This window comes from Chiloscyllium plagiosum, chromosome 14, assembly GCF_004010195.1.
Source record: "Chiloscyllium plagiosum isolate BGI_BamShark_2017 chromosome 14, ASM401019v2, whole genome shotgun sequence".
In the NCBI taxonomy this organism is placed as follows: Eukaryota; Metazoa; Chordata; class Chondrichthyes; order Orectolobiformes; family Hemiscylliidae; genus Chiloscyllium; species Chiloscyllium plagiosum.
The window spans coordinates 82,095,576-82,118,410 of NC_057723.1; the positions used below are offsets into that span (position 1 = coordinate 82,095,576).

The following is a 22,835-nucleotide window of genomic DNA, read 5'->3' on the forward strand; positions in this document are numbered from 1 at the left end:
GGTCGGGGAGTCCAGAACTAGAGGGCATAGGTTTAGGGTGAGAGGGGAAAGATATAAAAGAGACCTTAGGGATAACTTTTTCACGCAGAGGGTAGTATGTGTATGGAATGAGCTGCCAGAGAATGTGGTGGAGGCTGGTACAATTGCAACATTTAAGAGGCATTTGGTTGGGTATATGAATAGGAAGGGTTTGGAGGGATATGGGCCAGGTGCTGGCAGGTGGGACTAGATTGGGTTGGGATATCTGGTCGGCATGGACGGGTTGGACCGAAGGGTCTGTTTCCATGCTGTACATCTCTATGACTCTATGACAAGGTAATCAATGTCACATTATCATGTGCAGGAACTGCTTCAATTGAACCCATTATCCAGCTGATTAAAGATCAGGAATTGAGGCTCTACAACAATATCCTGAAAGCTCTGCAATATGAATGTCCATTATAAAGTTTATTTCTTTACGTTAAACTTTTCCATTAATGTTTATGAAGATTCATTGCCAATGGAATGAAAAATCCATCTTTTATAATAATTAAGGACCACGTGTTTACATCCCCTGTTACAATGAAGACAGCTGCTACTTGTACCATGACACTTTTCTATGACTTTACCATTTCCTTGGCTCCTCAACAGCCTTGGTGCTATAAAACTGTTAGCCTAATATTCAGTTTTGGAGTAGTTCTGACTTCCTCCTACGTATAAAATGCCTAAGAGAGTGTGCTTATGTGTGCGCATCAGCTTACTGCCAAAGACAGTGAGTGGATGATCCAACTCTGTCATATTCTCCAGTCCCCATCATCAGTTAGATACTGCGAACCTCCACCCAGCCCTCTACCATGCTCAGGCAACCCTGGGGCAGAATCAGGAGAGGAGTCATTAGCAAGAGAGGAAACCAGAAGGCATTAACTATATCTGTGCATGCCCTGTCTTTCCAAGTAGCCCCACAGAATAAATCGCTCTGCACTATCAGCGAGTCGTGAGTTCGTGGAATGCCCTGCCAGTAGCAGTGGTGGACTCTCCCTCATTATGGGCATTTAAGCTGGCATTAGATAGGCATATGGAGGATAGTGGGCTAGTGTAGGTTAGGTGGGCTTGGATTTGCGCAACATCGAGGGCCGAAGGGCCTGTACTGCGCTGTATTCTTCTATGTTCTATGTTCTATCACATCTACCACTCTCAGGCAGATACTGCACAGGTTCGGTGCAGAGTAAAGATCACTCTTCTTGTTCACTAGCTCCCAAATTTTGCCATCAAATCTAACAGTTGATGATTTGCTCTGTCTTTCCTCAGCCTCCTCTGCAAAGTGGACCATTCGAGTTTGGGGCTTTTATCACCAGGAGCACAACGGAGTTGAATCTCACAGCAATAACATTTTATTCTATGATCTCTGTCACTTTTCAATATTGTGAAAAGCTGAGGCCAAATACAAATGACAACTAAGGGCATCTTCCAAATTGGAGTACATGCTGTGATAACAGGTGTACAATATTTTCATTTTTGGAATTTGGATTTAAAAAAAAATAGAGGTAGATTGACATCAGTTAGTCCTGTGAAGGTGTTTGTTTTTAAAAGAAAGGTATTTTTAAAAGATAGGCTCAGAAAGTCATTAGGACTGTGACCTAAACATATAACCTCTAAGAGGCCATGTGACATCAGGCAACTGCCTAACAGACACCTGTGGTGTTAATGGACGAAATGCTTATACTGCTGCATTTATGGCAGACAGAGTGAACAGATTAAGGCATTAGTTTTGCTTAGACTTCAGAATGGAAGAATCATGTCAGTTCAGAGGCTCCAGTCACCTCATTGGAACTGATTTCTAGTCTGTGGAGCTTCCAAGCCTCAAGAGCTTATAAAAAAAAGTCTTCATGTTGAAAGTTTAGGCTGTCAGAGTTGTGAAAGTTTCATGCTGGCAGATTCAAACGAATCATATTAAAAAAAACTCAGACGTTTAACCACAATGATAATCAACTGTAAAATTTAAACATATTATTCTCGTGCATGTCTCAGTTTGGCTTGTTCTAGGATGGATGTGTTGTCCCAGTCAAAGTGGTGTCCTTCCTCATCTGTATGTAAGGATACTAATGAGAGCGGGTCATGCTGTTTCGTGGCCAGTTGATGTTAGCCAATAGACAATAGGTGCAGGAGTAGGCCATTCTGCCCTTCGAGCCTGCACCACCATTCAATATGATCATGGCTGATCATCCTTAATCAGTATCCTGATCCTGCCTTATCTCCATAACCCTTGATTCCACTATCCTTGAGAGCTCTATCCAACTCTTTCTTAAATGAATCCAGAGACTGGGCCTCCACTGCCCTCTGGGGCAGAGCATTCCACACAGCCACCACTCTCTGGGTGAAGAAGTTTCTCCTCATCTCTGTCCTAAATGGTCTACCCCGTATTTTTAAGCTGTGTCCTCACCCATCAGCGGAAACATGTTTCCTGCCTCCAGAGTGTCCAATCCTTTAATAAGGTGGTCTCACTAGGGCCCTGTACAGCTGCAGAAGAACCTCTTTGCTTCTATATTCAATCCCTCTTGTTATGAAGGCCAGCATGCTATTAGCCTTCTTCACTACCTGCTGTACCTGCATGCTTACCTTCATTGACTGGTGTACAAGAACGGGGTAAAAAAATGACTGCAGATGCTGGAAACCAGATTCTGGATTAGTGGTGCTGGAAGAGCACAGCAGTTCAGGCAGCATCCGAGGAGCAGTAAAATCGACGTTTGGGCAAAAGCCCTTCAGATCTCTTTGTGCTTCCCCTTTACTTAAAATAATTCCATTTAGGTAGTAATCTGCCTTCCTGTTCTTGCCAACAAAGTGGATAACCATACATTTATCCGCATTAAACTGCATCTGCCACGCATCTGACCACTCACCTAACCTGTCCAGGTCACCCTGTAATCTCCTAACATCCTCCTCACATTTCACCCTGCCACCCAGCTTAGTATCATCAGCAAATTTGCTTATGTTATTACTAATACCATCTTCTATATCATTTAATATATATTGTAAAAAGCTGCGGTCCCAGCACTGATCCCTGCGGTACCCCACTCGTCACTGCCTGCCATTCCAAAATGGAGCCGTTTATCACTACTCTTTGTTTCCTGTCAGCCAACCAACTTTCAATCCACCAAGCTAGGTTTCATTCTGGAATTTTATTTGTCAAGTATTACAATCAGCTGGGATCAATAACAATATTCATCATTCTGACTCGTGGTCACCAACCTTCAACGCTTTTCCCTAACCCTGTCAAATGTTCTGTCTTACCATGTCAATGCACCTCCATTCAACCATTTGATTTTTTTTTGGATTAGGTAATAATTTACTTATGGGAGACAGTGAGGTCTGCAGATGCTGGAGATCAGAGTTGAGAGTGTGTTGCTGGAAAAGCACAGCAGATCAGGCCGTATTCGAGGAGCAGGAAAATCAATGTTTCAGGCCAGAGCCCTTCATCAGCCGTTCCTGGACCCTTTAAACATACCCCACCATTTAATAGTATCATGGTTGGTCTGACTTTAAACATATCCCCGATGGTCTTTCACTCCCTTGATAATCAAAAATCTATCCACCTCTGCCTTAAAAATATTTAAATGTACTGCACCCTTTTGACAGAGAGATTTCCAAATACTCTCAACTTTCTCTAAAAGAGAAAGAAATCCTTGCCTCTGTCTTAAATGGACAACCTCTTATTTTTAAACTATGGCTCCTAGTTCTAGATTCTCCCACAAGAAGAAACATCATTTCCACACCCACCTGTTTAAGTCCCCTCAGGATCTCAGAAATCACCACTGCTGCCTCACAGTGCCAAGGACTCAGGTTCGATTCCAGCCACAGGCGACTGTCTGTGTCATGTTTGCACATTCTTCCTGTGTCTGCATGGGCTTCCTCTGGTTTACTTCCACGGTCCAAAGATGAGCAGGTTAGGTGGATGTATATGTAGTTTAGGGGGTTGGGTAAGATTCTCTTCTAAGGGTTAGTGTGGACTTGACAGGCCAAATGACTTTTTCAAATATTTGCAGGATTAGAGCATCGCTGGCTAGGCCAACATTTACCTGCCCCTCAGAGAAGCAGGTGAGAGTCAATCACATTGCTGTGGTTCTGGTGTCGCATGTAGACCAGACCAGGTAAAAATGGCATTAGTGAACCAGATAGGTTTTCCCCTGACAATTGATTTATGGTCATTAGACTCTTAGTTCCAAGTATTTAATTGAATTCAAATTCCACCAACTGCCATGGCAGGATTCAAATATGGGTTTGTAGCACATTACCTGGGTCCCTGGATTAATAGTCCAGTGATAATACCACTAGGCCATTGCCTCCCTACACTGTAGGGATGCTATGATTCTATGATAGCCTGTGCTACTTTAATCTCAGATTTCAGCTCCCAAAAGGTACTACCCTAAATGATGTGCAGGGGGGCTCAGGGATGGACAGCACTGGAAGCTTAATGTTCCAGGGTATAGATGCTATAGGAAGGATAGAGTGGGAGGCAGCTGAAAAGGAGGAGTGGCGTTTTTGATTAGGGATAACATTACAACCATACTTAGGAAGGATATTCCTGGAAAAATGTCTAGGGAAGTTATTAGGGTGGAATTGAGAAATGAGAAAGGGGTGATCACTTTACTGGGATTGTACTATTGACACCTCAATAGTCAGGGGGAAATTGAGGCACAAACTTGTAAGGAGATCTCAGTTATCTGTCAGAATAATAGGGTGGTTATGGTAGGGGATTTTAACTTTCCAAACATAGAGTGGGACTGCCATAGTGTTAAGGGCTTGGATAGAGAGGAATTTGTTAACTGTGTACAAGAATTTTTTCTGAATTAGCATGTGGATGTACCTATGAGAGAAGGTGCAAAACTTGACCCACTCTTGGGAAATAAGGCAGGGCAGGTAACTGAGGCGTCAGTGGGGGAGCACTTTGGGGCCAGTGACCATAATTCTATTGCTTTTAAAATAGTGATGGAAAAGGATAGACCAGATCTGAAAGTTAAAGTTCTAAATTGGAGGAAGGCTAATTTTGACAGCATTAGGCAAAAAGTTTCAACATTTGATTGGAGGCAGATGTTCACAAATAATGGGATGGGTGGCACAGTGGCTCAGTGGTTAGCATTGCTGTCTCACAGCACCAGGGACCCAGGTTCAATTCCTGCCTCAGGCAACTGTTTGTGTAGAGTTTGCACATTCTCCCTGTGCCTGTGTGAGTTTCTTCTGGGTGCTCTGGTTTCCTCCCATAGTCCAAAGATGTGCATAAGTTGCCCATAGTGTTAGGTGGATTTGACAGGGGCAAATGTAGGGGGTGGGTTGCTCTTTGGAAGGTTGGTGTGGACTTGTTGGGTTGAAGAGCCTGTTTCCACACTAAATGGAATCTAAAATGGGAAGCCTTCAATAATGAGAGTCCAGAGACAGTATGTTTCTTTTAGGGTGAAAGGAAAGGCTGGTAGATGTAAGGAATGCTGGATGACTAGAAAAATTGAGGTTTTGGTCAAGAATAAGGAGGAAGTACCCATCAGGTGTAGACCGCAGAAATTGACACATTCCCTAGAAGAGTATAAAAACAATAGGAGTATATTTAAGAGGGAAATCAGGAGGGCAAAAAGGGGACACGCGATAACTTTGGCAAATAGGGTTAAAGGGAATCCAAAGGAATTCAACAAATACATTCAGGACAAAAGAGTAACTGGGGTGAGAATGAGGGCCCTTAAATATCAGCATGGTCACCTATGTGTGGAATACCAGGAGATGGGGGAGATATTAAATGAGTATTTTGCATGAAAGATATAGAATGTAGGGAAATAGATGGTGACATCTTGCAAAAGGTTCATATTACAGAGGAGGTGGTGCTGGATGACTTGAAATGCATAAAAGTGGACAAATCCCCAGGACCTGATCAGGTGTACCCTAGAACTCTGTGGGAATCCAGGGAAGAGATTGCTGGGCCCCTTGCTGAGATATTTGTATCATCGATAGCCACAGGTGAGGTGCTGGAACCTGGAGGTTGGCTAACGTGATGCCACTATTTAAGAAAGGTGGAAAGGAAAAATGAAGGAACTGTAGATTACTGAGCCTGACATTGGTGGCGGTTGGAGGGAATCCTGAGGGACAGGATGCACATGTATTTGGAAAAGCAAGGACTGATTAGGGATAGTCAACATGGCTTTGTGTATGCAAAACCATGTCTCACTAACTTAGTTGAGGTTTTTCAAGAAGTAACAAGCGTATTGATGAGGGCAAAGCACTGAATGTGATCTATATGGACTTCAGTAATGCATTTGACAAGGTTCCCCATGGTTGACTGGTTAGTAAGGTTAGATCATATGGAATACAGGGAGAACTAGCCATTTGGATACAGAACTGGCTCGAAGGTAGAAGACAGAGGGTAGTGGTGGTGGGTTGCTTTTCAGACTGGAGGCCGGTGACCAGTGGAGTGCCACAAGGATCGGTGCTGGGTCCACTGTTTTTCATCATTTATATAAATGATTTGGATGGGAACATAGGAGGTATAGTTAGTTAGTTTGTAGATGACACCAAAATTGGAGGTGTAGTAGACAGTGAAGAAGGTTACCTCAGATTACAATGGGATCTAGGTCAGATGGGCCAATGTGCTGTGAGAGGCAAATGGAGTTTAATTTAGATAAATGTGAGGTGCTGCATTTTGGAAAGGCAAAGCAAGGCAGGACTTATACACGTAATGGTAAGGGCCTGGGGAGTGTTGCTGACAAAGAGACCCTGGAGTGCAGGGTGGTTCCTTGAAAATGCCGTCTCAGGTAGATAGGATGGTAAAGAAATTGTTGGTATGCTTTCCGTTATTGGTCAGGGCATTGAGTATAGGAGTTGGGAGGTCATGTTGCAGTTGTACAGGACATTGGTCAGGCCACTTTTGCAATACTGTGTTCAATTCTGGTCTCCCTGCTATAGGAAGAATGTTGTGAAACTTGAAAGGGTTCAGAAAAGATTTACAAAAATGTTGCCAGGATTGAGGTGTGTGAGTTATAGAGAGAGGTTGAATAGACTGAGGGATAATCTAATAGAGGTTTACAAAATCACGAGGGGCATTGATATGATAAATAGACAAGGCCTTTTCCCTGGCCTGAGGGAGTCGAAAACACAAAGGCATATGTTTAAGGTGAGAGGGGAAAGATATAAAAGAGACTTAAAGGGCAACTTTTTCATGCAGATGGTGGTACATGTATGGAATGAGCTGCTAGAGGAATTGGTAGAGGCTGGTACAATTACAGCATTTAAAAAGCATAAGGATGTGTATATGAGTAGGAAGGGTTTTGAGGTATATCGGTCAAATGCTGACAAATGGGATTAGATTTGTTTAGGATAGTTGGTCAGAATGGACGCGTTGGGCTGAAGGATCTGTTTTTATGCTGTATATCTCTATGACTCTCTGATTCTATGGGTTGAGATACCTGAGTTTATAAGTGCATAAGTCATTAAAGATTGCAGCAAAGGTAAAGAGCGCAGGTAATAAAGCATACAATATCCTAGCTTTATTAAGTGACATAGAGAACAAGTGCTGGGAGGTACAGCAGAATTCGATCTCAACTGAAATATTGTGTATAGTAACGGGAACAAAACCTCAGGGTGAAGGCATTGGTGAGAGTGCAGAAGAGGTTTAACAAAATGTTTCCAGGAATGAGAAACTTCAATTATCAGGATAGATTTTAGAAGGCGGGACTGTTTTCTTTGGTGAGGAAAGGTGAAGAGGAGATTCAATCTGTCAAAATCATGAGGTGTGTAAACAATGGAGATATGGAAAAACTGTACCAACTTGTGAAAGGATCAATAAGAGGGCACAAATCTAAAGTTACTTGCTAAAGAGAAAAACATGATGCGAGGTAAAAAACATTGTTTTCATACAGCAAGTGACTTGGGTTTGGGATGTGCTGCCTGGAAATATGTTGGAGGCAGCTTCAATCAAGGGTTCGATTCAAGAGGATCATATGAATAGAAACAATGTACAGGGGAAAGGGGGGAAAGCAAGAAAGTGACGCAAAGTCATAATCGTTCGGACAGCCAGTGCAGATACGTTGGGCTCAAGAGCTTCCTTTGTCGCTGTAACAATTTTAAAATTCTGATTCTGTGGTTCTGGGGTGCATTTTGGCTGGAATAGGGACTGAATTTGCTATTCAAGAGCATCTAGTCAAAAAGAATATTACAACATGGTGCATCACGGCAGAGAGTAGGATTCAATGTTCTCTAGCTCATCTCTGCTGGTCTTGCTGCAAAAGGTGGACAAGAGGAAAGAGAACCTTCATCAGACACAGCAATGGTAGTGGGAGCACTCAGCTACTGTCGTCCTTGGCTGTAGCCCAAAGATACAGAATGACAAGTAATTCAAAACACAAATATAAGAGATGGAGCTGGAGAGGATCATTCAGATTCTTGAACTTGCCACCAGTCAATAAGATTATGGATGATCCAATTCTGACCTTAATTTCAGTGTTCTGATTGCCCCACTCCCCCACACGTCCACAAATATTGCTGCCCCTTGTAGATCCAAAATCTGCTTATCTTACATTCAATGGCCCAGCCTTCGCTCCTCTCTGAAACAGGTCGCTAAGGTTTTAGTAATTAAACCTTATCAAATGCCATTTTACTTGTTGCTGTCATGTAATAAACCTTCTTGTCTTATAAGAACCATTTTGTTTTCTGTAGATCATGGATAAAAGTCAGATAAAAGTTGTTTCCACTGAATCCATGACCTGAGATGATCTCCATGGGTTTGTTATCCTTTTTACACATGGGTCATGGCAGTATGGTAGTTCAGGATGCAGAGAAATTTAACAAAGAGACTGGATAGTGAACAAGTTATTGTGTCTGGAGTAATCTATTAGTATCTGACAGGGTCTTCTGGATGATGAGACATTTAAGTGATTTATTTCCAGGGGGCTTCTCTCATTCGACCCCCAGAGGCTTGGCAGAAACCCCATTTACGCACATGAACCAAACACCCGCTGAAGTTATGGAGCAATAGAAACCTGAAAATTTTTTACATCTTATGGTATATAAGGGATTCAGGAATAAAATGTAACATCTGCTGGATATGACATGCCAATAGAAACTCAGGGTAAATGCCTGGGAACCAGTGAAACAGGAACCTACAATAATCAAGATTTGGAGGAGCCGGTGTTGGACAGGGTTGGACAAAGTTAAAAATCACACAATACCAGGTTATAGTCCAACAGCTTCTTCATCAAGTGGTTGTGGAGCAGGACCATAAGGCACAGAATTTATAGCAAAAGGTTACAGTGTCATGTGGCTCAAATATATTAAATAAACTTAGATTAAGTCTTTCATCTTTTAGAATGGGTTTACTAGTTTTAGTTCATTAATATGTAAATCCCAAATTCCTTTTAAGTCACATTCTCAAGATAGCTTCAGAGTTTCTAACAAAAGGTGTCCTCTCAGCTCAAACAATGCATTAAAATTATGAGGTCAAAGCAGAGAATAAACTGATCCACTTCTCTGCCTTGTAATTTCATGTCCAACTATTGTGTTCACTACTTAAACCATTCAGAGTTGTTTTTATTTTGATAGGAGTACATCATTTTGACAATTTGCTTTTTGCTAGGGTCCCCGTGGTGAAAATGGTTCCCCAGGAGCGCCTGGTTCAAAAGTAAGTTTCATGTCAGATTCATTTTGAATGCGGGCTTCTTGTTAAATAAAAGAGTTTTAGCATTATTTCATGTTCCATCTTTAAACTCTAGGGTGAGGCTGGTCCTGCAGGTGAGCATGGACCCCCTGGTTCCTCTGGGCCTACAGGGCCACGTGGGCTTCCTGGTGACAGTGGATCAGCCGGAGCGCAAGTAAGCAACTTTGTCAATTTTTTCAGAAATAAATCATGTATATACACAGACAAGGAGAGCCAGTACTTAAGTTCATTGTTGCTTCATCTTTGAATGTCAGGGTCTTCCTGGGCCTGCAGGCCCACCAGGCCTAATGGGCCCTTCAGGATTACAAGGTATGCCAGGTGAAAACGGTCAGCCAGGCGGTATTGGGCCTAAAGGTGAAAGAGTAAGTATTGTTCTTTATTCCATTTTTCTAACCCTCTATTGAATATAATTCTTTTTGTTTTAGATATAAAATATTTTGTGTTGATATTCAGGTTTGCACAGAACTAAGTCTGTATTTTCTATGACAGGGGGAGGCTGGTCCAATGGGATTTGATGGTGCACCCGGCAAAGATGGTACCTCAGTGAGTGCACAGAATTTTGTCTGCATCTTGTTAGTCACTTTCTTTTGGTAACAAAATCTGTGCTCAATGTTTTTACTATTTCTATTCTCTTGCAGGGGCAGCAAGGCCCTATGGGTCCACCAGGTCAACCAGGCCCTACAGGAGGGCGGGTAACTTAACATTTTCCAAAAACTTTGATGTTTGTCACCTGAGAAAGATTGATTGCTGTTTAGTATCAATTAATAAGATAAAGGCTGAAGAAAATATAACAGACTCTGGTAAAGAAATAGTGTCATATGTATACAAATCAATATTATTAAATAAATTGGTCACACCATGTAGTGAGGAAGAGATACCCTAGAAGTTATAAATACCACAAGTTGTTGTCTAGTGTGTACTGGGTCTCACTAGGTTTCACAAAAGTGACATCTCAAGTTCAACATCTTCATAATCTCTGCATGCATTTAAGCATTAATTGCTCAGTAAACATGCCGGCCAAAGTAATTAATAACATAAGTTCCCTTTTAATGTTGATCATTGTTAATTACTGCTAATCAAACACTTTTACATAGAAATAAACCAAATATAACTGTGGAGTGTTGTGTGTTAGCTTGTAAATTGTTGTGGGAGGTTTTAAAAATATCTAACTTTAACTACTGTTTGAAACTGTTATCTTTCTTTTGTTCTCTCCAAAAATTTCCAATCTTTCTGACCCTTCATTCATTTCACTTACTGCATATTCACTCACTTTAATTTCCCCACCTTCGTCTATTCTTCTTTAATCCTTCCTCTATTTATCTCTTGATTCTAAAACTCATTAAGGTGTTCTGTTGGTCACTAAAATGTCTGATGTCATTTTGCAGGCATTGTCCCATTATCTACTTGTATTTATATCAAGCTTGTTTCCACTTTAACAAAAATCATTGATCAATAACCTGAATTAAGAGGGCTTGTTGTGAAATGCCAGAACCCTGAATAATCTGGTTGAACATATCTGAAAAGTTCTTGTCAAATAAACAGGAATCTAGCAGGAGATTAAATTAAATCTCAGTAGCCTTAAAATCTGTACCAGAAGATTAGCTAAACAGTATGTATCTCAATGGACATTGCTTCAATGGAAATGACAATAGGATAAGGTGTAAAACAAATATTTACAACTGTCCCTTTTGCTCTGCGTTAATAAGTTGCATTTTTGTAAATTGGTAAATTGATGTCTTTGTTGGGTCTTCACCAGAGACACGTATCCATTAATCTGATAGTCACTTTAATGGAATATGATCATTGCTATGAATCAGTTGGCTGCACTCCCCGATACCCAGAAGCATGCACACTAGTTGCAAAATCTCTCATAGACTTATGTAAATAAAGAGTGAAAAATAACCAACAAATAGTTGAAATTTTTTTAAAAATTCATTAATTTGTAAACCTCTTTAATTATCCATTGATTTTTCTGATATTAGGGCGAGTCTGGCCCTGCTGGTCCTCCAGGTCCTATTGGTTCTCGTGGTCTTCCTGTAAGTAAATTTTATTGAAGATTTAATTGAATAAATGTTTATGCAGTTAAAAATCAGGTAAAATAACTTAGGCTGCAGAAATACTTTATGATGATTGTGACGTGCTCTCACTTTAAGGAGTGTGGAAAATTGATCTCAAAGAAAGTTAGTTCAGCAGCATTCTGATGGAACTCTGTCTGCAAAGCAGCTTCTTTCTGTTTTAAAAGCAGACTGACAAAATGGTTATCTCATCGTCTGACCTGTTATAAGCCCAAAGGTCTTTATTGAACATGGGACATGCAATGATTGCACATCTTATGTTACTGTTTGAGACAGCCAGTGCTTTTGTGTTTGAATGGCTCATCCAATTTGAGATTATAATTTTGAACTATTTTCGGGAGAAGACCTTTTTTACAACAGCTATTGGGAATGTTTCTTTCTTGAGGGACAAAAGTGATTTGAATCCACTAAAGAAGTAAGGTGATGCTCCAAAGGCTATCTTTTGCCATTTTTTTGTCATCAGTATAAAAATGTAAAAATATAAAATATTTTTTTAAAATGCCGCACTCTGTAATCAGTTTTAAACTTCAAATATAATCACCTTGTGTAACACAGAAAGGGAAATTAAGCAGGGATGATTGAGTAGCCAAATGCAACCTGCCCAATTATCTGCCCATGTAATTGTAAGTGCATTTAAGATCAACTAGGCTACATTATAAAATGGAACCTGGCCTGGTTCTCCTCGAGGAGATAATCTACTCCCTCCTTTGTAATCAAGGGATTTCATTTTGGTCAGGCATTTTGGAGCAGACTGGAGAGGCAATAACAATGTGCTGTTCCTGTGCAGCTGAAGCTAGGATCTTATTTCTTCTTCAAAGCCATTTAGATCACTTGAGGGTAGTTATAAAGTTAGATCTCCTTGCAAAGCAGAGTCTAGCACAAAAAATAAGGTAGAATAATATTGGGCCCACCTGAAGCAGCTGTAAGGAATAAAGGAGTTGAGATCATGCCATTGCGACCCATAGTTACTGATCTCCTCATCTTGCCAGTGATTCCCTGATATATCTTCTGGAGGAAGAAATGGTGTAATAAAATGGTGAATGTCTATCATGTAATAAACATCTTGCCCCAAGACCCCTGTGGACACTCTGTCTCAGCAGGACTTCAGCTGGAGACACCCAACAAGATTCACAGTGAGAAATAAAGCAGGAGATTGAGAAAGCTATATGCTACGGTTAGGCCTATGCTTACTTCGGTTTAATTATTTGCATCTCATTACGGTACATATACTAAAATAAAATACACGTGTTACAGATAAAGATATGCCGACTTCAGATTTATTAAGAGCAATTTAAACAAAATTACAATTGTAACATCAACAATTAATATGAATTGTATGTCATGTATCTCAAATCTGAAAAAAATTATTTATTATTAAAATTATCTCAATTATTTTCTTCAGGGTGAACGAGGGGAAATTGGTCCTAAAGGTCCAAGTGGATTTCCTGGACCTCCGGTAAGTTGAGACTTAATAACAAGTCTGTGAAATATTGTAAATAGGGTGCCTATTTCTGGAATATCAATAATAGTTATAGTTTACTGTCAGGCAGAAAATAGCCTTTCGATTATTTCAGGTTAAGTGGGAAATGGACGTCAATACAAATGAAAATATTGTGGGATATTTTGTTAGGAAAGATAAGGAGGATATATATTCTTTGGCGTATACCAATAAAATGAAAAGCATGGAAAAACAGATGCACAACTCACTAAAATAAACGATTCTGGTAAATAAGGCCCTAAAAGGCAAAACCAAAATCAAATTGAACAACATAGTAATTGTTAAATTTATAGGGAAACTTGATTAGAGCACAATTTGGGTTGTGTGGACAGTTCTGAACATAATAAAGAGGCACTGGAGGAGTTGCACAAATCATTCAGTAGAAAGATGCCAGGACTCAGACATTACACCTGAAAGGCTTGGCTGTTTTTGCTTGAGAAAAATGAAAACAGGGAGTGACCTGACACAGCTCTTTAGGGTTATGAAAAAATTATATCATGTCTCCATAAAAATGTTTTTCTTACTTGAGTGAAAGAATGGTTACTAATAAATTTGACAGTTTGAACAATGCAGCTGAGATCTGATTTTGATTAAGCCTCAGGCTGACCTTTCTGAGAACATGTTGATGTTGATATTGATATTATGCAAAGAGCCTGGTGCAAGTTCAATTTTGCTGTCTCAGAATTTAAAGATGAAAACTGTGTGTTAAACTTTAGTTCCAGTGCATGACTAATCTGTAATTTATTTAATTAGGGTCTTGATGGTCAGCCTGGTCCTAAAGGCTCAGATGGGAACCCTGGCCCAAAAGGCAGCTCTGGCCTACCAGGTCCTACAGGTATAATTGGATTACCTGGTCGACTGGTAAGCAAATTTTCCAATAGTATACAGTAGCGCCTCGACATACGAACGACCCTGTTCACGAACAAATCGGTTTACGAACAGGATTGTACGTAAAACTTTGCTTCAACGTACATACGAAATTCAAGCTACGAACAAATGGAGTGAAGTGCAGGCTTTTGTTGAGAGGCATCACCCTAACAAAACTGTGACCAACAGAGCAATGAACATTTTAAATGACAATGTGATGTCCCATTTTCGAAAAATTCTGCAACAAAGAAAAAACCAAGTTTCTCTGGATCGTTTTCTTGTGGCATCACCAACCTCCAAGAGACAAAAAAGAGAAAAAACTCCGTAAATATCCGAACAATGGGAAAATTGATTCAGTTCGCAAACTTTTCAGTTCGCGAACCGGGTCCCGGAACGGATTAAGTTCGTAAGTCGAGGCGCTACTGTATTTACTGAGGGATGCACCAAAGCTTGGGGTAGCTGCTGCCAACGCATAGTGGGGAAAGATCACCGTCTAAGGTCTTCTTGGCAAAGTATAGTGAAGGCCTATTCTTGCTGCCTCAGAATGAATGTAACAAGGTTCCTGCTTAAGAAAATGCCTTTGCTTTTGAAACTGCAAAGAAACTCTGAGAAATGTCAAGATTTCAATGTTTTGTTTGTTCTTTTTATCTGCAAAATCTGTACACAACCAATTTAGAAATGTGGATGCACATATAAATGATTTTTAGGAAAAAAAATGCAAAATTTTTAATTCTGCCTAAATATGAGTGTTACATTTCACAATAGCCTTGTAGCCTTAATTTTGTGTTTATAACATACTGTTTTTGTTGCAAAACTGGATTGAAGCTCTAACGAGGAATGCCAAAATTTCCAAAATTTCTTTTTTTTTCTGTAAAGTTTGTAATGAACTGTTTTGTACCTGTTCTGTTTACTTATAGGTAATTTATGAATACAATATTTTTTTAAATAAACGTTTATAATCTTGATCATCATATATGATTAATTGCGTTTTGATTTTTCAGAAATAGGTGAAATTAGTTCACTTTTTTTTCATTATTTTAGGGTCTTCCTGGAAGCAGAGGAGAGAAAGGTGAACGTGGCTCAGCAGGGCCTCCTGTGAGTATCAGAATTACTATTAAACAACAACTCAGCTAATATTCGTATTTACCACCACCTTATTTAAGTTAATGTCCTACACGAGTATTGCATTTGCTTTGCGAAATAATGAGCATCCATCCATTCATATAGTTACTTAATCCACGAGAATATAATGCCCATTCCATAGCTTTGTTTCTCAGCATTGCGTACACAAAATGTTTTATCTCAATTTAAGATTCTGCTCAACTTTCTTTAAAATCAGATCAATTTTAATAATATTCCCCCCTCAAATCTGCAGGAAGAACTAGGCTGGACCATTCATAGGATTTTCCATGGTAACTGTGTTCTTCAAAGTGTGCATCACCTTCAATGTGAGGCTAGATCAAATTAAAATATAAATATGGAGACTCATTTTTATTGGATGACTGAATTACAGTATATAGGACTATGATCTGAAATGAAAGTACAGATCCACTGTGATCTAATTGAACAGGGGGAGAATACATGAAGGGTTCAATGGCCAACTCATGCTCTGGGTGTGATCACCTTATAACGGGCAGTAGGTTTAAGAGTGGCTCAGCAGGAGCTTCCTTGGCCCATAACCCGAAAACCATCTTCTACTGAAATTCTCGTAAGACTGTTTTGTCAAGTGTGCATCATGGCACTCAGTTTGGTATGCCTCAGAGGAACTTCTCTCACATGAAGATGAACATTAATTATGCGCTCTGATGCATCCTTCTTGAAGAATCACATTGCAGGAGAGGCAGATGGGCTCACCACTGCCAGGCCTTTGAGCTGCCTGTTCCACTCGCACCATTTTTAAAAGCTCAGCAGTACACCAGTTCAGGCGCTGCAACCCAGGAATCAGTCCTTACACGGTGTTGCTCAATTATTATAATTGAGACGTGGCCCAATTCCTCTTTGTCTTTGCTGATTTTGATCCTTTAACCTTCTAAATGCTAGACAAAACATCTAATTTGTACAATCTCTCCTCATAATTAAACCCCCAAAGTCCCCAACTTGGGTGGACAGCCCTGACTGAATGCTGACCAGACCTTTCACTGATCTCTGTGCAGCTTCTTGACTGACAATCCATGAATCCTCAGACTGGTTGCAACGCACCTATGAGACTGACTCAGATCACTGCCCAGACCACAGATATCCTGACCCCCGGATCCTGACCAGCCTAAATGGATGGCCCACCATTTCCAATCTCCAGACTGATGCCCTAAAGTGACTGTGCCAGAACCTCCCAGCAAATGGCAGTCTCTTTCTTTTACTGAGGACTGTTTGAGACATGGACGTTTGGTTAAAGCACATGCAGTACCTTTGCCGCGTGGACTATTGGCAGATGCTGTAAGTATGTATTTGTATAGGAGTGCCTGTGTGTGTGTGAGAGAGAGTGTGTTTGTGTGTGTGTGTATAGTGCAATGGTGGTGACCTGTAATGTGACATGAACCCAAGGTCCCGGCTGAGGCCCTCCCTATGGGTACCGAACTTAGCTATCAGCCTCTGCTCGGCCACTTTTTGCTGCTGCCTGATCCGAAGTCTGCCTTGGAGGATGGTCACCCGAAGGTCTGAGGTCAAATGTCCTGGACTGCTGAAGTGTTCCCCAACGGGGAGGAAACCCTCCTGTCTGTTGATTGTTGTGCGGTGCCCCTTCATCTGTTGTAGCCTTTTCTCGGTTTCCCCAATGTACCATGCCTCAGGGCATCCTTGCCTGCAACATATAAGATAAGAGAATCGACGTTTCGGGCATAAGCCCTTCCTCCTTCGATTCTCCTGTTCCCTGGATGCTGCCTGACCTGCGCTTTTCCAGCAACACATTTCAAGCTCTGATCTCCAGCATCTGCAGACCTCACTTTCTCCCCAACATATAAGATAGACAAAGTTGGCTGAGTCACATGAGTACCTGCCATGTACAAGGTGGGAGGTGTCCCCACATGTAATGATGGTATCCATGTCCACACTCTGACACGTCTTGCAGCGCCTATAGTGACAGGGATGTATGGAAAGATGTGGTTTATGATAACTGGGCTGTACGTTACATAAGCAGCTTTGAGAATTGTCTAATTGGGATGGTTTCTTTTGTAGGGTTCTTCTGGTTTTCCTGGCAGCCCTGGCCCAATCGGTGCAACTGGACCAGCAGTAAGTAATGTCTACAGTTACACTCAATGTCAGTATGAATTAGTTCTCTTGTTACATTAATCCATATTTTGTAAAGATCTTAAAGCATCTCATATTTTTCTGACCAATGTCTAAAATAATTTTCATCTTTGCTTATTTGCTATTAAATACATTATTTTCCTAACACTCACAGCATATCCATAGCTAGTATAAAAACCATTTTTGACACACCTTGCACATGTTTGAGGATCTATGATCTTTTCTCTCAGTTTTTCAGAGGTAGGATATGGCTCAGCAGACAACATGCAAAGTGTTGAAATATTCATGTCTCTCTATGTATCAATGAAATATTTTAAATTCAAAATTACTACTATGCAATGAAATATTGATATTAATGTTGATAAACCTAAAATACAATATGACAAAATGAATAAAGTTTTATTCACGAAAACTTGAGAATCCCCTGTGATCTTCAAGCACGTTTTATTCCCATTGGGACTCGGCCAAATATTTGCTTCTGAGTTAAGTGCACAGTCAGAAAATATCCCCAGCCATAGAGAAACTTCCCTGAGTGACAGGATTCTTATTTCAGCAGAGGGAAAGTGACATCAAGAGTCATATCCACTAACCCCTGAAACAGTATAGAGCCAGCCACAGGGCCTACCAACCTTCCAAGTGAGCTGTAGAAAAGGCTGGCCTCAACGATTTAGGATCTTGTTCAAGTTTACAGTAAAAGCAATAAAGAATAAAAACAGCCCTGTGGCCATCACTCATCCCACCTCTGTACTCAGTAGACTCTCACTCACTCCTAATGCCTCTCTCTACTCCTCCACTGTCCCCCATTTTCCTTTAAGCCCTTACACCACTCACTACCAATCTATGCTGACCCATGAGCTCCTCTTCCTGTGTCCCCATGGCCTTTTATAGTACCTGTACTTTGGTAGAAACAACATTGAAAACAATTAAAATGGGGTAGAATTATAAAGGGAGTGCAAGAGTAGAGGGACCTTGGTGTTTCTGTGCACGGATCACTTGAATTAGTAGGTTTGATAAAGAAAGTAGTAAGTAAAGTATACAGTGTTCTCAGCTACATGAATAAGGTCACATCCTTTTAGAATTTCTCTTAACCTTTATTTTTCCCAACAGGGCAGTGCAGGTTCTCCTGGTCCTACAGGTCCCCCTGGTAAAGATGGACCTGCTGGTCCAGCTGGCAAAACTGGCGCACGTGGTGAAATTGGACCTCCTGGTAACAAAGGTGAACCAGGTAACCCTGGTGACAAGGGCTCATTTGGTGAATCTGGACCTCCTGTAAGTAAACTAACTGGTGCCTTAAAAAAAAGTGCTAGTTATCAAAGATGGATTGAGATACGGGAGATAATTTCTAAAAGACATCAAATAAAAAGATTCACTATGATTTAATACTTAATTCAGTTTCTTTGTGTAAACATAATTTAGATTCCTCAGATTCTAGATGTAGTTGAATCAAATTTGCTGTGACCATTGTCACATTTCCCTCAGCCGCATATCATTGTAGGCTAATAACAAAGATGCTCCATAAATCACATACGTTAGTTTTTCTTAATATCAGGGATAGTCAGAAACATGAGAAATTAGACTTGTTAAAAGAGAACAAGATTGGCATCAAGTAGTGCATCTTCTTTTCTTTAATTGGATATGTCAGCCCTTGTATAGTGCAGTGGTAGTATCCCTCCCTCTAGACTGAGAGGCCTAGGTTCAAGGCCTGCACATTCCAGTGGTGTGCAATAATGTTTCTAAGCAGGTTGATTGAAATATAAAATGGTGAGTTAGATATGCAAACCTTCTGGTGGTGCAATGGTAGTGACCTTACCCTGGAACAGGACACCTGGGCTCAAGTCCCACCTGCTCCAAAGGTGAGTAATAACGTCTGAAAAGGTTGATTATGAAAAATTAGTTAATGTTTTAAAAAATACTGCAATGGGTGGACCTTATTGTGGTGCAGTGGTAGTGTCCTCACTCCTGAAATGAGAGACCCAGGTTCAATCCCAGCAGTATGTACTAATATCTCTGATATTAGATTGGTTTAAAAATAAAATTAAATTGGATACATGGGCTCTTTTGTGGCACAGTGGTAGTGTCCTTACCCCTGCATCCAGAGGCGTGTTCAAATTTCACCTGATCCAGACAGGTGTGGATTAACATTTCTGAACAGAATGATTAGAAAAGTAGGTTAATTGGATATGTCTTAATAATGTTTTGCCTCCACTATTACACATAGAAACTAAAAGGCCAAGTTATTTTCTAAACCACGTTGTCTTTAACAGGGTCCTTCTGGCACACAAGGTCCTCAAGGAATGCCAGGTCCACGAGGTTTGGCAGGTTTACCTGGTTCAGTCGGGAATCCAGGCCCTACAGGTCAAAGAGGACCATCAGTAAGTACAACATCTTCCAATGACATTTATTTGGCTTTCAGGTCTTTAATTCACAGTTACATTTATGGCTTCTAGACACAGAAAGGAAGCTATTTCTCTACGATTATCAAACTAATAGACAACTTACCACATGGTTCCTTCTGGAAACAGGACATATCAGGTTTTCATTTCCTGAACGTGAAAGAAAATGCAATGGTACATGATTAAATAGTATTTATACACCACACTCAGTTTTCGGCTGTGAGTCAAACTTTAGCCATGTAACCTCCATTTATTTCCTTCCCATACAGCTTTCAGCCATTCTCTGATATCTAGATCAATCTTTAATTATTTCTGTAGCACACTAAGAACTTCAGTTTCTTTGTTTTATTCTGAAAATTCTGGTACCTTTACTGTCTTCTCTTGCCTCAGCAGCTCTAAACATGATAGCGATCGTTACCTCTTCAAGGTTGAAGTCACAATATTTGCTCTATTTTTTGAATATTTCCATTTCTATCCTTTAAAAAATTCCTCATAGGAACTTTCGACACAGTTTCTTGCATTGGCACTTCCTGTCTCTATCTTGATTTAGGAGAAAGTAAGGACTGTAGATGCTGGAGATGAGAGTCAAAGAGTGTGGTGCGAGAAAAGCACAGCAGATCAGGCAGCATCTGAGAAGCAGGAAAATTGATGTTTTGGGCATAAGCCCTTCATCAGGATAAGATTCCTGATGAAGAGCTTATGCCTGAAAACTCGATTCTCCTGCACCTCTGATGCTGCCTGACCGGCTATGTTATTCCAGCACCACACTCTTTGGCTCCATCTTGATCTATGCCATTATGCACAGGCAAAGACAGCTGCTCCTTTTCAAGAAGAGCAGATAATTATTTGAAGCAGCTGTGGACACAAAGTAGGGATGAGAGATATGAGATTACTTCTTTGGTTTCTCTCACTAAAGAGCTTACCCGAGTAGAGGTCACCAAGCAACTGTTTTTTGTGCTGTAATTTGTGATGTTTCTGTTGTATTAACTGAGGAGCACTCATTTTTTGGAGGACCTGACTGAAAGACTTGCACTTCAGATTTTTAAAATATAGTTGTATTCTTTTCAAGAAGGTACACCAAATCATAAGGGTGTTTGCTCAAATTGGCATAAACTGTGTGTTATTCAGGGTGAACCTGGCAAACAGGGTCCCCCTGGTGGTCCTGGTGAACGAGGTCCTTCTGGTACGGCCGGTCCACCTGGCATAAGTGGAGTCCCTGGTCAACCTGGCAGAGATGTGAGTAGTTCCACTCATGTTTTTATCCTTAAATAGAATTATTGACATCACATGTTAGACTACGTTATCAAGACAGTTAGTATCCTATACATTTTAGCACAGAATCTATTTCTAAATAGTAATGTTATGTTTACAAACAACCATCGATTGGAAATCTGTTTTCCCATTAGTCCTTAAGACTTCCTACTCTTATTGGTAGTGTTGTTTGCTAAGTATTTTATGTTACACTTTAGGGTAACCCAGGCTCTGATGGACCTCCTGGCCAAGTTGGAGCAGCTGGCCCTAAGGTGAGGAGGAAGAAAATTCAACTTATTTGCAATTGCAAATTTACCAAAGGAAGTAGGAGTTTAAAATCGGTGTTAGGTTGTTTTTCCCATCAATGGTAACAATTGCCATTTTGTTTTGGCAGGGAGATCGTGGTGAACCTGGTCCAGGTGGTCATCCGGGTCACTCTGGACCTCCTGGATCTCCAGGGCAGCCTGGTCCATCTGGTAAACAAGGTGACAGAGGTTCCTCTGTAAGTTGGAAACTCTATGTTGCCATTACCATTTAACAATGTGTAAATTGCAATAATGAATTTGGTTCGAACAAACATTGTTAATTTAATTTATTTAATACATGAGGAATTTGTTAAAAATGTTAACTTCCTTGAAGTATTCTGATTTACTTGAGCATACCATAGCTTTTTGCTTGCCTAATATTTTTGAAATAAGAAGGTGTACTTTTTGGGCAATCTTAATATCTATCTGATGTAAACTATTACATGACTGAAACTTGGTTAGCTCAGTTGGCTGAATGGCTGGTTTGTGATTCAGTGTGATGTCAACAGTGTGCCTTCAAATCCCAGACTGGCTGAGGGTACCAAGAAGGTTGCACCTTCTTGACTTTGCCCATTGTATAAAGTATGGTAACCCTCAGATAATACCACCTCCCATTGCCTCGCAAATGAGGGAGCAGTCCTATGATCCATGAGGACTAGGGAAACATTTATTCAATGATACGTATGAAAAAATAATTGGTTAAATATTTTAATGTGTTGGGTCATGGAGAAAGAATTGAACAGTTCTCTAAAATGAACAGGTTTATTTTGTGGAGCACTATTACATGAACCTATGATTACAGTTTAAAAGAACTTGAATTTTCATCCAAGTTTTCCTGGTTTGATGTATAAGCTCTTCTTCAAAGAACCTGACATTTGCCGTGGCCATCTCGTGTTCATTCATTCTCAACCATATAGAGTTCAGGTTCGGCTGCTGGGAGAATGTGTTCTTGCTGGTTTTAAAAATATGCACAAGGAATTCTATGATGGCCTGTAAATCGACCAATCTGTGTCACTGCTTACACCTTATATGGAGAAATCTTTTGTCCAATTTATCCTTTGTATTAATTGCTTTAAACCTTATTCACAATTGACTTTAAATTCCTTCAAACATTATTCACAATAATTTTATGTAAGATATAATGTTTGAACACAAATGTTTTAACTTTTTGTTTTCCTACTTTCAAAATCTTTTAGGGACCTCGGGGTGAAAGGGGCTTACCAGGCCCACCTGGGGCCACTGGACGTGTGGTAAGTTGGTGGCAGTCTGTTTCAGGAAATCGCATCCAAATAGTCTCATGAGACAGTAAATTATTGTGTGTCAAAAAAAGGGCATGGTCAGTGAGAGGGAGACATCACCGGAATGAAATAGAGGACATGTGAGTACATCAAGGAGGGAATTCAATGCAGACGGGGGAAGATGCGCCATAAGTAAGAATTGAAAAGTGCTAAGTGTGGAGTTTGGTAAAGGGTGGGAAAGAACTTCTACTTTTTTCAGAAAGTTTGTTGGTTAGTAAGAATTAGGGACTGTTGATAAATT

The 22,835-nt window shown here is 40.4% G+C and overlaps 1 protein-coding gene and 1 long non-coding RNA gene across 5 annotated transcripts in view; one reads left to right on the plus strand and one right to left on the minus strand.

Annotated features, from left to right (window-relative positions):
• Positions 1 to 22,835, plus strand: part of LOC122556849 (collagen alpha-1(I) chain-like) — a 181,518-nt gene that overhangs the window by 130,983 nt on the left and 27,700 nt on the right. For all 3 annotated transcript variants that reach the window (XM_043704102.1, XM_043704104.1, XM_043704103.1), the window contains 16 exons: positions 9,584 to 9,628; positions 9,720 to 9,818; positions 9,919 to 10,026; positions 10,154 to 10,207; positions 10,303 to 10,356; positions 11,647 to 11,700; positions 13,142 to 13,195; positions 13,991 to 14,098; positions 15,146 to 15,199; positions 17,276 to 17,329; positions 18,455 to 18,616; positions 19,612 to 19,719; positions 20,869 to 20,976; positions 21,210 to 21,263; positions 21,386 to 21,493; positions 22,493 to 22,546. In XM_043704102.1, coding sequence (XP_043560037.1) covers positions 9,584 to 9,628; positions 9,720 to 9,818; positions 9,919 to 10,026; positions 10,154 to 10,207; positions 10,303 to 10,356; positions 11,647 to 11,700; positions 13,142 to 13,195; positions 13,991 to 14,098; positions 15,146 to 15,199; positions 17,276 to 17,329; positions 18,455 to 18,616; positions 19,612 to 19,719; positions 20,869 to 20,976; positions 21,210 to 21,263; positions 21,386 to 21,493; positions 22,493 to 22,546 — 1,278 coding nt within the window. The remainder of the gene's footprint in view (positions 1 to 9,583; positions 9,629 to 9,719; positions 9,819 to 9,918; positions 10,027 to 10,153; positions 10,208 to 10,302; positions 10,357 to 11,646; positions 11,701 to 13,141; positions 13,196 to 13,990; positions 14,099 to 15,145; positions 15,200 to 17,275; positions 17,330 to 18,454; positions 18,617 to 19,611; positions 19,720 to 20,868; positions 20,977 to 21,209; positions 21,264 to 21,385; positions 21,494 to 22,492; positions 22,547 to 22,835) is intronic.
• LOC122556850 overlaps positions 11,616 to 22,835 on the minus strand; it is a 61,281-nt gene continuing 50,061 nt past the window's right edge. The window contains exons 1-3 of one of the 2 annotated variants that reach the window (XR_006313676.1): positions 17,540 to 17,591; positions 12,651 to 12,747; positions 11,616 to 11,698 (exon numbers count right to left, since the gene is read on the minus strand). This is a non-coding gene — a long non-coding RNA (uncharacterized LOC122556850). Of the gene's footprint in view, positions 11,699 to 12,650; positions 12,748 to 17,539; positions 17,592 to 22,835 lie in introns of those variants that run through there. The other variant, XR_006313675.1, reaches the window with a different exon arrangement.